We start from the raw sequence: 16,773 nt of genomic DNA on the forward strand, positions 1-16,773 counted from the left end.
TCTAGATTATCGTGGATTTATCGGTGGTGACAGTGTTTCCTAGCCTCAGTGCAGTGGGCAGCTGGGAGGAGGTGATCTTTTTCTCCATGGACTTTAGTGTCCCAGAACTTTTGGGAATTTGTGCTGCAGGATGCAATTTTCTGTTTGAAGAAGCTAGCCTTTGCTTTCCTAACTGACTGTATATATTGGTTCCTGACTTCCCTGAAAAGTTGCATATGGGAGCGTAATGCTCACCATATGGAGACAAGTGAATTCTTCCAAGAAGTAGAATAACTCACTCCACTGTTTGGATTAACAGAAGTGAAATTAGAGTCTCAGAAGTGATGATGTATTTGCGTCAGGGAAATCCAAGGACCTTAGATCCTTAGAACAGCTTTGTCTCTTGTCTTCGGAAAGGTCCTTTCTAACCTTTCTTGCAATCCTGCTCTGACATAGTCACTTTGAGAAATGCCGATGTCAGGATCCCCCCTGGGATTAATAGACCATCTGAGCCAGGAGCCTGATAACGTCCTCTCTGGATGTCACAGAAATGATACAAACTTTTGAGGCATTATTTTGTAGGTGGCTACATAGTCCTATGAGAGTTGGAGTGAATACTAATACAAGCTGTATACCTTGGGAACACTACATATTTATCATTAATCAAAGGAAGTGATGGGAGTGAGACATTTCTAGTTTTCTCAGTGTAGCTCAACACAATTTGTGCATTATAAAGCCCCTCAGTAATTGTGATCTGTCAGAACGCTATACATACAAAGTAGATTGTCAAACATCAAAAAGTCATTGTATGGAAAGTTGATGATTTGTTTTTGTTATAGTGGCCTAAACAATCTTTATGGTTTCCAAGGTTTCCCCTCATGGCTTGTTTCAAGAGCCCTGCTGAACTGAACTTCTTATTCCACGGTAGTTGCCACTCTGAGTTTGTACAGTAGGCGTCAATGGGAATTTAATTGAGCTCTCTACCCATCCAGCTCAGGAGGTGGAGTTGACTGTCTCTCTCGGTGTTTCCCACAGCTAGACTCACATGAGGTAAGTGAACTGGCATTGTGGTGCCAGGACAACAACTTCTCCCTCAACATCAGCAAAACAAGGGAGTTGATTGTTGATTGTTGATTTCAGGAAGCAGAGGGAACATGCCCCAATCCACATCAACAGGACTGCAGTAGGAAGAGTCAGCAGTTTTAAGTTCCTCGGCATCCACATCACCGAGGACTTGATATGGGCCAACAACACCACCACTCTTGTCGATAGGGCGCAACAGCGCTTCTACTTTCTTATGCATAAATAATAGTCTACAGATACTGAGACGCGATAGTCCGGCTTCCCATTATGACATAGCTATGCGGCTGAGACCACCATCCGCGGGGAACGCACCTCCCCACAATTCCCAACCAACTTGTCTCTGGTACACATTGTCTGTTCATTTGAATGTGTTGACAGTTGGAGAAATTGCATGAGCTGCGCTGAGAATTTGAAAAGTATGAATGCCAAAGGTTCAATATTCCAGAACACTGCTGTGCATACACGTACACGTTTGGTACTCTGATAGAACCTTAAGGCGGCTGAAGAAATGCGGCATCCCGCCCCGGGTCCTCTCCAAATACTACCACTGAACCATCGAGAGCGTCCTGACCGGTTGCTTCATGGCCTGGTACGGGAATTGCTCCGTCCACGACCGCAAGGCCCAGTACATCAATTGCTCTCACCCATCCAGGACATCTACTTGAAATGGTGCCTGAGGAAGGCCGGCAGCATCATCAAGGACTCCACACACCCCAGCCACGATCTGTTCACTCCCTTACTGCCGGGCAGATGGTATCTGAGCATGAGCCTGATACCAACAGTCTCAGAGACAGTTTTTATCTACAAGCCATCAGACTGAACAAGAGGGAGAGGAAGCGATCGAGCCTGGTGTTTTTTCTTCTTGAATTTTCTGTGGCCTAGTTCTGCATCTCCTCTTTAAATTCTTAATGGACATTGAGTGTTGCATGGAACTCTTTCAGACCACTCAAGCTGCCAAAAGCCTTAAAATAGCACTACAAACGGCTGTGTGGGATTATTTATTTATTTGAGTAATTCCACCCTTGCCACTAGATTTGCTGTGCATTTGGATAAAAGATGTGCCATTTTCTGCCCATCCACTGAGGTTTGGAATTTGCTAGCATTATACACTAGGTATTATTAGTATAACCACAATAGTATGACAAATAGTTATCTTGTTCCCAGACACGACAAATAGTAACAACAACAAAACGACATCTTTCAAGGATTGCAAGAGTTTGAGAAGGATGTAAACATTTTGCTGTAGATTCATGAGATCATCTTCTTCCTCTAGCATTCTCAGTTCAGGGAGAGGGCTATCTTCTCCCCTGGGGACACTATGTGGGATGCTTCCGGTCCAGCCATCTTCAAGGGGCAGCACATGTTGGAGGACGGATTCATAATTTCACATAATCAGGGGCCTAAATTTAACACCTTGCTATTTTTGGCTAATTTGCAAGCTATTCTCCTGCTGCGTGGCCCACAAAGACAGGCAGAGCGCTATCTGGGTCGTCCGGTTACGGTGAGGGATGAGGGAAGAGTCACATGAGTTTGGTGGCGATGACGTGTGACAGAATGTCTGTCGGTCCGACTCTAAATGAGTGCTTCTCTGGGACTGAAAGCGACTCAAAGTGGTGGGTGTTAGCTGATCCAGTAACATTAGCCAAACATCCATAAAATATCCATCTCTTCATAATGCCAACTGTGTTTATGCATCAGGCATTACAGATTAGCAAACTAAAAGGGGTCTGGCAGGGGAAAAAGGCTATTGATTTTCACATCCAGTAAGCCCAGGAGGCTTCCAGATCGTCTGTGTTGTCATACTGTAGTGGTAAACATGGTGATGGACTGTGGGAATGTCCTCATTGTCTCGGTCTGAACAGCATCTCTAAAGGACAGGATAGTTTACCAGGAACGGTTTTCATTGAAGAAGTCGAATCAAGCATTGCAGGCGTAGTAGTAGGTCTTGAAAATAGTAATCTGACCCTGAGTCACCTGAGTGGCACCTCCAAAGTGACACCATCTTTTTTGCCAGGACTTCAACGCAACATGTAGCTCCTGAAGTAAATCCGATGGCTAATGGCACCCTCAACTGCACTGTGATCAGGGGGAATCCCTCACCTATGTCTCAGACCAGTGGTTACTTACTCTCTGTAGCACTGCAGTGCTATGCTCCCTCACGTGATCTGCAGCTGCACGCACGCAACATACTGTATACAGTCATCATCGTCCAGGGGGAAACCAATCCCACTGAAACTGGAGACGCTCGCTATTGAAATAAACGTACAAAAAAGTAATCTCACCAATTTCAAGGCTCATTAAGCTGTGTAATAAACACAAGTTCGAAGAAATCATTTGAAGAAGAGCGTTAACCTGATTTTTCTCTCCCTGCACATGGTAATTGGCGTGAATCAAAGCATTCTTACTGTAGCAGTTGTGTGTAAGAAAGAAAACAAATGTTTTTTTGAAGGGATAGCTACCTTTGTATGGCTTTCCTGACCATGTACGTGTGACGAGTACTCACCAATTATGTTTCTTTAGAAATTGTGCATCACAATTCACAAACAGATTAAATCAGTATGAAATAGTAAAGGTATGACGTCTGAGTCAGCGTGTGTGTGTTTGTTTATGTCTTTTTCCCTTATGAGCTCTGTGGCTGCGTAATACACATCATTTCTGCACAAACATTCTGCAACTCCCTTCAGTTTAAAGTAGGAAGGGACATTTTTTAAGCTGTTATATGCAAGTCTATGCTCTTTGTTTGAAAGTGTGTGTCACGCCATGGCCTTAGTTATCTTTGTTTTCTTTATTATTTTAGTTAGGTCAGGGTGTGACATGGGGGATGTATGTGTTTTGAATTGTCTAGGGGTTTTGTATGTTTATGGGGCAGTGTCTAGTCTAGGTGTATGTATGTCTATGGTTGCCTAGATTGGTTCTCAATTAGAGACAGCTGTCTATCGTTGTCTCTGATTTGGAACCATATTTAGGCAGCCATATTCATTAGGTAGTTCGTGCGTGATTGTCTATGTCTAAGTTGCCTGTGTCTGCACTTATTGTTTATATAGCTTCACGGTCGTCGGTTTATTGTTTTGTTTAGTTTGTAAAGTGTTCTTTGTCTTCTGTCTTTGTGTTCATTGCACCAGATAGGACTGTTCCGGATTTGTTATTTTGTATTGTGTTCATGTTCAGTTGTTTATTATTAAAATATGGACACTAACTACGCTGCGTATTGGTCCGATCCCTGCTACACCTCCAGACGAAGAGAAGGAAGGCTGCCGTTACAGTGTGTGCATCACTTGTTGTTCGGGCTTCACCCGAAGCCAGCCAAAGAGGTTGTCTGTGTGTACAGATGCCGTATGTTAATTTGATCATCCTTTTGTTGCAGAAATGTTCATGCACAGCAGGAAATGCACATTTGTAGTGTATTAGAGGTTTTAAAAGACTCCAAAAGTTTGTAATTTCCCCTTTAATTTCAGACATGATTTTCCCAAACAAAATATGTATCAACCCCTTCAAAAAATTTCCATTAATTTTAATCCACATAGCAATTGACATTTCCTGTTGCTGCGGGATTATTTTCTTGCTGTGTGAAACTGGCTCAAATTTAGATATGGCATGTGTATATGTGTGGGTGGATGTAAGAGAGAGAAGTGGGGGGGTTACTCTTGACGTGGACTGACAGAACAGTTCACTTCAGAATGCGGCAGGAGTCTTTACTACCATGAAATAGAAGAACCCAGGGAACACAGCTGAGCAGCGCGCCACCCGGGATGCCTGCAGACTGCGCCTTGGCTGAGCCTTCGCCAATCAATGTCAAACAGCTGATATTTATGACACCCAAATCTGCCACTCTCCCTTCAACTTAAGCGAGACGCTGTCTTACTGTCCCGCTCTACCTCTCCCCAAAGGGTACCTAATTACAAGAACCTCCAGCCTGCCTTGTTGATATTAGGAGATATGATACAGCCTTCCATTCACCACCTCCCAAGAGGCCTCTCTAGCATGAAATGAATGAACACTGATTACATTTCGTGGTAATCATTTGTTCAGCTCAAGCCCCAGTAAGAGCAGAGAGTTCTACCTTTCTGGTTACATGCATGAATACAAAATAGAGAACCAAAAACCATTATGAAGACCTATTACTGACATGATGATGTTCCACCTCATGCCTGAAAGGCATGATGACAGCATGGTTTATGTAACAGCCTCTCTCACAAAGAGAGATGAACAAATCAGGAACCTCCCCGTGTGAAGCCCTCTCGTTTCACAGCCAACACGGGGAGTAGCATACTATGATGATTGCTGAAATGTTAGGTAGGAGGATAAGGTGTCTGGAGGATTAAACTGGCTTTCCACAGCTACATTTTGTATGTCTTTTTTGAAACTGTATCTCTTAACCAGCATACTGGCATTCTCATAACTGTCCACTTGTGGAGGTCTTTTCACACCAAAGTACATTCATCTCTAGGAGACAGAACGCGTCTCCTTCCTGAGTGGTATGACGGCTGCGTGGTCCCACGGTGTTTATACTTGCGTACTATTTTTTGTACAGATGAATGTGGTACCTTCTGGCATTTGGAAATTGCTCCCAATGATGAAACAGACTTGTGGAGGTCTGCAAAAAAAAAATTCTGATGTCTTGGCTGATTTCTTTAGATTTTCCCACGATGTCAAGTAAAGAGGCATTGAGTTCGAAGGTAGTCCTTGAAATACATCCACAGGTACACCTTCAATTGATCCAAATGATGTCAACTCAACTTCCCAACCACTGTGTCTGTGTTGGTCAAGTGAGGCTACTGTCCAGCAGATGTTAGCCAGGTGGAGAGGCATTGTGGAGGTGGGACTGAGGCAAGATTATAATTAATGGTGATGAAGGAGTGTAACCAGTCTAGACAACATTCCTCACTGGCTATTATGGACCCAGTCAGAGCCCTCCTCCTCTTCCACTACACCACCAGGTAACAGCAGAGTGACAGAATGAATAGGTTCTATGGGATTCCCAGACCTAGTCCAGCTGAGAAAAGGTAGAGGACCTTTAAGAATGTGCAACACGTACACTACTGCAGAGGACGACTAAATAGGAAGCTCTCAGCAGAAAGGAGGTTGAAATGATGTAAAAAGATTCTCTGTGTAAAGCTCTATTCTGACTGCCTTTTCAAAGACCACAGCCCAGTCGGAGGAAACATATTTACATTTTTCTGATCATGTGTACATTAATTCCTGCACCTGCCTGTCAAGGGAATTGTTTCCTTCTGTGTGTGTGTGCGTTTATTTCCTTGAAGTAATTGACAGCCCAGAGGTGTGAATGCTGCTGCAGCCACCATGGAATTTGCAGTGAGTGTGCACGTTCGTTTGGGTATGTGTTTGTGTATGGATGTGTGTCTGTGTGCAGACACGTGTAACAGCCTAATGTTTGTGTGAGTATGTAACTCTAAACGCCTAATGAAAGGCCCACTGTGTATCCCTCTCTTCCCTGTCATTGCAATGTAATTAGTGTCTCTTTGCACTTGATGGGTTTCTACCCAGCTTGCTCTCCCCCATATCTCTAACTGTAGTATAGCCTTGTGTGTGTTTTGTGTGTGTGTGTGACATCGTACGGAGGATATCCCTGCCCCTGTGCATGTGTGTATGTGTATTAGAATCTGTGTGTGTGTGCATACTTTTGTAAATCTGCAGACTGAGGATAGCCCTTTCCCCATCAGTAATCACACTCACCGAGCTGCTGTTATTGCAATTGGCTCAGCCTCAGCCCTAATGGTATTTCCTCTCCCCTGTCTTTCAGTGCATTAGTCTCTCATCACCTCTGGAGTGATCTGAAGCCCTGTGCTGTGTTGTCCGAGGATGTATAACTCCATTATTTATCCCTATGTTTAAAGGAGGTGCGTTGTGCTGCTCCACAGTCTTGGTTAAGAAACCACAATGGCTACAATGTTGCTGAAATGTCATACAGGGTCTGCATAGATTACCCCAAAGTTCTTGCAATGATTCTGCAATGTTGCTGCAACCTCACTGCTCCAATAACACAGATACTCTGTTGTGGTCGAGCTGAAGGGCTGCCTCCTGCCTCCAGCTTCAGTGCCTTTTGATCTGTTTTTTGTGTGTTTTTTTGTTGTTGTTGTGTGGGCGCCTTTGCTGTGCTCTCTTCTCCTAATCAGAGTGCTGCTGATTCTAGTGATGGGAGCCACGTTAGCGTAGCCCAGGCATACAGACAGGGCAGTCAGGCAGGCATCAGTTCATTTCATGGGCATTACAGGGCCCTGATGCAGAGACACGGCTCTTCCCTTTGAACTGGGATTAGCAGCCATCGAGAACAAAACAGCCTCCCTATCTACTGGGGATTGTTTGGAGCTGCAGGGAGGAAGGCAGGAGGGAGCCTTTCAACTCTGACTTCATAAGAAACATCAGCCTATCCGTCTATTATGATAACTGTTTTGAGACAGGAGTTGCAGCTACTTGTATTGTGACAAGGTAATGAGAGATTGTGTCCCGGGTGAGAGCTGGGAAGTGTTTTTACAGGTAAACAACAACAGTGATTTCACATTTGCATATTTCACAGCCAGTAGAATAATAATGTCTTATAAAATCCAAAATTGCATAAGAGACTTTTCTTGAATTAGACTGCTTCCCCATAAGGCTGGGTTGTTAGGCTTGTAAGGACGTTTCGATCCCCCATTCTCCCCTCCCCCCTTCCCACCCACCCACCCCCTCCACTCCAACTACCCCCTCCCTTCAGCATCAACGCACTGCACACACTGTTGGAAATTGATTGAAAGCATTCCATTACTGATGCAGGAAGAGATGTGCAGAAGGAGAACATGTAGCACTGTGCCTCCTCACCTCCTCGGCTATTAAAGCATGGAAGCCTCTCTGACATGACCAAATGGGCAACCTGTGGGCGAAAGGGAATGGGTTATAGGGGTGAAAGTACTGGTGAGAATAGCTCTATGGGTGAATCCCTAGAGTCCAGAATACAAGATAGCGACATAAACAATTTCCTCCTGTGTTTGTGTTGCAGTGTAAACTCCCCATCCAAAAGCATTTCCTCTGATTTGTTTGGAATTGGGAAGAAAAATCCTCATGAAATGTTTCATAGATACACACATGGGTGTTTCATGGATACACACATGGAGGTTGTCACGATCGTCTTCGGGTGAAAGAGGACCAAGGCGCAGCGTGATATAAATACATATTTTTAATAGAAGATGAAACGAACACTAATAAAAACTAGACAAAACAACCTTGACGCTATCAAACGAAAGTGCCGACACAAGCAACTAACGTCAAGACATAGACAATTACCCACAACCTACCTAATGCCTATGGCTGCCTAAATATGGCTCTCAATCAGAGACAACGATAGACAGCTGTCTCTAATTGAGAACCAATCCAGGCAACCAAAGACTTACATAAACACCTACACTGAACACAACCCCATAAACTCTACAAAACCCCCTAGACAATACAAACACCCTAGATTAGACAAAAACACACACACATCCCCCATGTCACACCCTGACCTAACTAAAATAATAAAGAAAACAAAGATAACTAAGGCCAGGGCGTGACAGAGGTTTCATGGATGTTTCATGGATACACACATGGATGTTTCATGAGACACAAAGAATCATACAATATATATTGATCCATCCAGATTTGACTGTTTTTTCAGTACCAAGCTTTAAAACATGCCCAGCACAAATATCAGTCAGTGGCTAACTTAAGACACTGTCATTATGGCTCAGATTCTGGATAATCAGTTGAAAACCCTGCAGAGAGAGGAGGAAAGCATAGATGCTGCAGTCCCACCCAATTGAGCACATCTTCTCCTTGCCAATGTTTGTCTGTGCTAGTCTTGGAACTGCAGGAGGTATCGATCCCCCTCTCCTTCCTTCTCTACTTATGTTCATGAGGAGAAATTCCCTTCATCAGACAGCCCTGATTAGCCATAGGGAAACATGAGCTGACAACCCCTCCATCCGGAGGGGAGACAAACTGGGATACTGGGATATATGGTGATGAGGAAGGTGACTTTGCAAGATCTGAAATACCTTTATGACGCCATTGGGTAGCTAATTCATGAGAGAAACCATTTCAAATAGATAATGTTGTAGTAATGCAAGGACTCATATAATACACGATAGGCATAGCCCTTTTAATATTTCAGCTGGAATAATTCAATTGTGGTTGACCGTGAGCAGTGGAGTTGTTGTAGTCCTTATGAAAGTTTATATAGAGGGAAGTTTCTCCAGGGTGGTTGCTTGTAAATGATGTACGTATTGAATGAATGGTGTGGTAATGTTTGCGGCAGTGACCGAGTATTGGAATTTGGTTCCTTCGTGCTCCGCTCCATTGAATCCCTCTAGCTATTATTTGTTGTGACTCTAAAGATAAATGAAGACACCAACACAGTCCTGAGCACAGGTGCAGGGACATCAATTACAGGAGAGATGCTTAGTGTTGAATTAGCATGGTTAGATATGGTGGAGTAGAAAACGACAAGATCATCTGATGTAATCACCTTTTCTTGTTGCATTTAACATCCTTCATTGTGGTAAATGAGCCTTGGTAATACAGCATGATCTTTTTCAGTGGACTATACTGTAAACATATATATATATTTACAGTCCGTTGATGCTTAACCTTTCATTGCAATAAATTAAGAAAATGTCCCAAACTGTGTAATCATCCCTTAGTCAGACCGAATGCTAAATTGGGTTGGTTAGATGCATAGCTACTGTATAATCTTGCTCGCTTGAGAGACACCCATCATTCACACTTTGGAAAACATTCACACTTTGGAGAACATCTTGTGACACATCATTCATAGAAACATTTGCCACTTTTAATTACACTATTTATTTACATTGAAATGATTTGAAACGTCTCACCAGAACATGCCTGCTGCTGTTAACAACCCTAATGCCTTACAGTTTGTAAGAGTCTCCTCCTTTGTCATTCCCTGTGATATCCCTTCTCTCACTTGCACCGCTGCGGCATATTAAAAGGATGAGTATAATATGATTCTAAGAATAGCATCCCCAATCTCTCCATTGTGAAAGCGAGTGTCACTCCTGTACTCCTCTCTAATGTAATATCTGATTTTACCGTGCCTGGGTCTTTTAGTGTACAGATGTAGGATCTTACTTTGATCAACCTGAGCTCCTGCAATGCAGGAAATGTAAAACATGTAGTGTATTTGAGGTTTAGAAAAAGGCTTCTTACGTTTGTAATTTTGACTTGATTTTCCTTATGAAAAAATGTCCATTAGTTGTAATCCACATAATAATTTAGATTTCCTGTTGCTGCAGGATTACTTTTCCTACTGTAGCAAATGGGCTCAAATTAAGATCCTATATCTGTAGGATCTGGACAGTACCTGCACGCAGAAGCTCAAACAGCACATTGTGTCTGAACCCGGTTCACCTCGTAGTGGCGCCTCGCTACCCAGAACGCTCTTGCTACCCAAATCAGAGCAGATGAAGATACCTTTTACACACCGCTTCTGTATTTCCCCAGAGCATGGAGCTGATTTGCAAGTTAATGTGACGAAAGGTAGAGCTTTTGGAATAGAAAGTGATTAAAATCAGCATCATCCATCAGAATGTAGACAAGATGAGCTGTGATTTCACACTGTAGGTGACTTATACTGTTATTTTGCATCAGATATGGAAAGACATTAATTATAGTGTACCCATGATATTTAAGAGGACTGTGATGGTAGTGTCTGTAAACCCAGAGGATCATGGGAATTGTCACATTTTCCCGATGGAGTCTAGAGGGGGTTTTCCTTGAACAACGCTTCTAAAAAAAATACTATTAATACAGATTGGAAGTACTAAACCTAATATTTTTTTTGTGTACATTGTGTGTTTTACAGAGACAAGGATCTGGTACAGCGGGCGGAAACAGCAAAACATCTGGAGGACAAGGTAACCGAAACATAATTTTAAAGTACCAGTAATTATAAATCTTTAAAAGTCTTGCAATATGGAACGGAGGACTGTTCAATATGGAAGTCGGAAGTTTACATACACTTTAGCCAAGTACATTTAAACTCAGTTTTTCACAGTTCCTTACATTTAATCCTAGTAAAAATTCCCTGTCTTAGGTCAGTTAGGATCACCACTTTATAGAAATAAAAAAAAGTCAGCATAATAGTAGAGAATGATTTATTTCAGCTTTTATTTCTTTCATCACATTCCCAGTGGGTCAGAAGTTTACATACACTATTTAGTATTTGTATTTGTAGTATTGCCTTTAAATTGTTTAATTTGGGTCAAACGTTTCGGGTAGCCTTCCACATGCTTCCCACAATAAGTTGGGTGGATTTTGGCCCATTCCTCCTGACAGAGCTGGTGTAACTGAGTCAGGTTTGTAGGCCTCCTTGCTCGCACACGATTTTTCAGTTCTGCCTACAAATTTTCTATATGATTGAGGTCAGGGCTTTGTGATGGCCACTCCAATACCTTGACTTTGTTGTCCTTAAGCTATTTTGCCACAACTTTGGAAGTATGCGTGGGGTCATTGTCCATTTGGAAGACCCATTTGCGACCAAGCTTTAACTTCATGACTGATGTCTTGAGATGTTGCTTCAATATATCCACATAATTTTCCTACCTCATGATGCCATCTATTTTGTGAAGTGCACTAGTCCCTCCTGCAGCAAAGCACCCCCACAACATGATTATTCAGCTTGCAAGCCTCCCCCTTTTTCCTCCAAACATAACAATGGTCATTATGGCTGAACAGTTCTATTTTTGTTTCATCAGACCAGAGGACATTTCTCCAAAAAGTATGATGTTTGTCCCCATGTTCAGTTTAAAAAAGCCAGATTATGGTTTGTATGGAGGTTTTGGAGCAGTGGCTTCTTCCTTTCTGAGCGGCCTTTCAGGTTATGTCGATATAGGACTCGTTTTAATGTGGATATAGATACTTTTGTACCTGTTTCCTCCAGCATCTTCACAAGGTCCTTTGCTGTTGTTCTGGGATTGATTTGCACTTTTCACACCAAAGTACATTCATCTCTAGGAGACAGAACGCGTCTCCTTCCTGAGTGGTATGACGGCTGCGTGGTCCCATGGTGTTTATACTTGCGTACTATTTTTTGTACAGATGATTGTGGTACCTTCTGGCATTTGAAAATTGCTCCCAATGATGAAACAGACTTGTGGAGGTCTGCAATTTTTTTTTCTGATGTCTTGGCTGATTTCTTTTGATTTTCCCACGATGTCAAGCAAAGAGGCACTGAGTTTGAAGGTAGGCCTTGAAATACATCCACAGGTACACCTCCAATTGACTCAAATGATGTCAATTAGCTTATCAGAAGCTTCTAAAGCCATGACATAATTTTCTGGAATTTTCCAAGCTGTTTAAAGGCACAGTCAACTTAGTGTATGTCAACTTCTGACCCACTGCAATTGTGAAACAGTGAATTATAAGTGAAATATTCTGTCTGTGAACAATTGTTGGAGAAATTACTTGTGTCATGCACAAAGTAGATGTCATTACCGGCTTGCCAAAACTATAGTTTGTTAACAAGAAATTTGTGGAGTGGTTGAAAAACGAGTTTTAATGACCCCAACCGAAGTGTATGTAAACTTCCGACTTCAACTGTATATGTCCTTGTAAGGCCTTTAACCTGTCAGTGTTATGTATTTTCTTTTTATTTTTACAAATTTGGCAACAACAGCATGTAAGTTTTGATATTTAAGGAGTCTTCTACTAGGGTTAGATATGCTCCATCTGGCCATTTGCATGGAGAACAAAAGTTATAGGAAGTCACATTGAGTTTCCTTACCAGTAATTTACTGAGGCACCACACCACCAACAACACTAGCAGCAGAGCAAAAGTGCTGCTTGTTCAGTCACTTAATGTTTCCCCACGGGACTAAGTTCCCAATGAAACACTGCGGATCTGCGTTATGGCCACTAAATGAAGCCAGAGCCTGGTAAGCATTTTAAAACATGGACTTTTGTGCCCTTCTGCAAAAAAATTGTTGGCCACAGGGTTGCAGCCAGAGCTGCATGCTGACGTGGACAGAGAGGGAGAGAGGTGGGTAGAGCATAACTGACACGCTGGCCCAATGCACCTTAAACAAGCTTTAAAAGGCCCACTTTCTGCCCCTCTCTCTCTTCCTGGTGATGTCATATAGTTGACGGTGATGAGGGCTGAAGGACGCACGTAGACAGGAACAGAAGCGGCCAAAGGGCTGTCAGTCAAACCCTGTTATGACCGTCACAGAGGGAGTTCAAAGTCCAATGTCAAAGCTGACTTGACATGTAGAACATTCTCTTCAATGCCTTCAGAAAGTATTCATACCCCTTGACTAATTACACATTTTGTTGTTATAGCTTGAATTCAAAATTGATTAAATAAAACATATCCATCTCATCCATCTACGCACAATACCCTATAATGACAAAGTGAAAACATGTTTTTAGAAATGTTTATTGAAAATTAAATATCTCATTAACATAAGTATTCACACCCTGAGTTAATACTTTGTAGAAGGCAGCTCCATTCCATTTATTTTTTATCCTGAAAAACTCCCCAATCCTTAACGATTACAAGCATACCCATAACATGATGCAACCACCACGATGCTTGAAAATATGGAGAATGGTACTCAGTAATGTGTTGTATTTGGATTTGGAAAAAAAAGTTTATTGCTTTGCCACATGTTTTGCGGTATTGCTTTAGTGCCTTGTTGCAAACAGGATGTATGTTTTGGAATATTTTATTTTGTACAGTCATTTAGGTTAGTGTTGTGGAGTAACTACTGAGCAAAAATATAAACGCAACATGCAACAATTTCAACGATTTTACTCAGTTACAGTTCCTATAAGGAAATCAGTCAATTGAAATACATGTATTAGGCAAAGGGGATAGCTAGTCAGTTGTCCAACTGAATGTATTCAACTGAAATGTGTCTTCCTCATTCAACCCAACCCCTCTGAATCAGAGCCCTAATCTATGGATTTCACATGACTGGGCAGGGGTACAGCCATGTGTGGGCCTGGGGGGGTATAAGCCCACCCACATAGGAGCCATGCCCACCCACTGGGGAGCTAGGCCCAGCCAATCAGAATGAGTTTTTCACCAAAAAAGGGCTTTATTACAGACAGAAATTACTCATCAGTTTCATCAGCTGTCTCAGACCAGCTGTCCGGGTGGCATGGTTACACGTGGTCTGCAGTTGTGAGGCCGGTTGGACATGAGGCCGGTTGGACGTACTGCCAAATTCTCTAGAACGACGTTGGAGGCGGCTTATGGTAGAGAAATGAACATTCAACTCTCTGGCAAACAACTCTGTTGGAAATTATTGCAGTCAGCGTGCCAATTGCATGCTCCCTCAAAACTTGAGACATCTGTGGCGTTGTGTTGTGTGTCAAAACAGCACATTTGAGTGGTATTTTATTGTCCCCAGCACAAGGTGCACCTCTGTAATGATCATGCTATTTAATCAGCTTCTTGATATGCCACACCTGTCAGGTGGATGGATTATCTTGGCAAATGAGAAATGCTCAATAACAGGAATGTAATCAAATTTGTGCACAACATTTTAGATAAAGTAAGCGTTTTGTGCGTGTAGACAATTTCTGGGATCTTTTATTTCAGCTCATAAAACATGGGACCAACACTTTACATGTTGCGTTTATATTTTTCAGTATACAATGTTGTTGATGCATCCTCCGTTTTCTCCTATCACAGCCATTAAACTCTAACTGTTTTAAAGCCACCATTGGCCTCATGGTGAAATCCTGAGCGGTTTCTATCCTCTCCGGCAACTGAGTTAGGAAGGATGCCTGTATCTTTGTAGTGACTGGGTGTATTGATACAGCATCCAAAGTGTAATTAATAACTTCCCCATGCTCAAAGGCATATTCAATATATATATATATATATATATATATATATATATATATATATATATATATATATATATATATTTTACTCATCTACCAATAGGTGCCCTTCTTTAATAGGCATTGGAAAACCTCCCTGGTCTTTGTGGTTGAATCTGTGTTTAAAATTCACTCTCGACTGAGGGACCTTACAGATAATTGTATGTGTGGGGTACAGAGATGAGTCATTCAAAAATGTTAAATACTATTATTGCACACAGAGTGAGTCCATGCAACTTATTATGTTCAGTGCATTGGGAAAGTATTCATACCCCTTGACTTTTTCCACATTTTGTTACATTTGTCTTCTTCTAAAATGTATTAAATTGTTTTTTCCCTCATCAATCTACACACAATACCCCATTATCACAAAGCAAAAACTGTTTTTTAGACATTTTTGCAAATGTATAAAAAATAATAATATCACATGTACATAAGTATTCCGACCCTTTACTCAGTACTTTGTTGAAGCAGCTTTGACAACGATTACAGCCTCAAGTCTTCTTGGGTGTGACACTACAAACTTGGCACAACTGTATTTGGAGAGTTTCTCTCAGTCTTCTCTGCAGATCCTTTCAAGTTCTGTCAGGTTGGATGGGGAGCGTCACTGCACAGCTATTTTCAGGTCTCTCCAGCGATGTTCGATCGGGTTTAAGTCCGGGCTCTGGCTGGACCACTCAAGAACATTCAGAGACTTGTCCCGAAGCCATTCCTGCGTTGTCTTGTATGCTTAGGGTCGTTGTCCTGTTGGAAGGTGAACCTTTGCCCCATTCTGAGGTCCTAAGTTCTCTGGAGCAGGTTTTCATCAAGGATCCATCTGTACTTGTAAGGGGTGCGTGTTGGTGGCAGGGAAGTCAGGCGCAGGAGAACGAACTTAGTATAAACGGAGTTGTTTAATAAATGTTGTCAGAACTCCAAAACAACCAAAATGTACAAAATAACAACGTGGGTACAAAACCCGTCGCACACCACCACTAAATAGCACATCACATACAATCAAAACAATCTCCGACAAGGACATGAGGGACGAATACCGCCCGAACAAGGAGAGGGACGGACTTCGGCGGAAGTCGTGACAGTACTTTGCTCCGTTCATCCTTCTCTTGATCCTGACTAGTCTCCCAGTCCCTGCCCCTGAAAAAGAATCACCACTGCATGATGCTGCTAAACTCCATGCTTTGCTGTAGGGATGGTGCCAGGTTTCCTCCAGATGTGACACTTGGCATTCAGGACAAAGAGTTCAATCTTGGTTTTACCAGACAAGAGAATCTTGTTTCTCATGGTCTGAGAGTCTTTAGGTGTCTTTTGGCAAACTCCAAGTGGGCTGTCATGTGCCTTTTACTGAGGAGTGACTTCCTCCCTGACCAAGGCCCTTCTCCCCCAATTGCTCAGTTTGGCCGGGCAGCCAGCTCTAGAAAGAGCCTTGGTGGTTTCAAACTTCTTCCATTTAAGAATGATAGAGGCCACTGAGTTCTTGGGGACCTTCAATGCTGCAGAATGTTTTGGGTACCTTTCCCCTGATCTGTGCATCAGCACAATGCTGTCTCGGAGCTCTATGGACAATCCTTCGACCTCATGGCTTGGTTTTTGCTGTGACATGCACTGTCAACTATTGGACCTGAAATAGACAGTTGTTTGCCTTTCAAAATCATGTCCAATCAATTGAATTGACCACAGGTGGACTCCAATCAAGTTGTAGAAACATCTCAAGGATGATCAATGGAAACAGGATGCACCTGAGCTTAATTTCGAGTCACATTGCAAAGTGTCTGAATACTTATGTAAATAAGTATACTTATGTAAATAAGTATACAGTTCTTTTAAATC

At 42.3% G+C, this 16,773-nt stretch overlaps 1 protein-coding gene across 1 annotated transcript in view; it reads left to right on the plus strand.

Moving 5' to 3' along the window:
* LOC129831920 (calmodulin regulator protein PCP4-like) overlaps positions 1–16,773 on the plus strand; it is a 57,892-nt gene that overhangs the window by 16,863 nt on the left and 24,256 nt on the right. Inside the window, exon 2 of the mRNA XM_055895540.1 lies at positions 10,919–10,970. Within this exon, the coding sequence (XP_055751515.1) occupies positions 10,919–10,970 (52 nt within the window). The remainder of the gene's footprint in view (positions 1–10,918; positions 10,971–16,773) is intronic.

The sequence above is a fragment of the Salvelinus fontinalis genome, chromosome 33 (assembly GCF_029448725.1).
Source record: "Salvelinus fontinalis isolate EN_2023a chromosome 33, ASM2944872v1, whole genome shotgun sequence".
Taxonomy (NCBI): Eukaryota; Metazoa; Chordata; class Actinopteri; order Salmoniformes; family Salmonidae; genus Salvelinus; species Salvelinus fontinalis.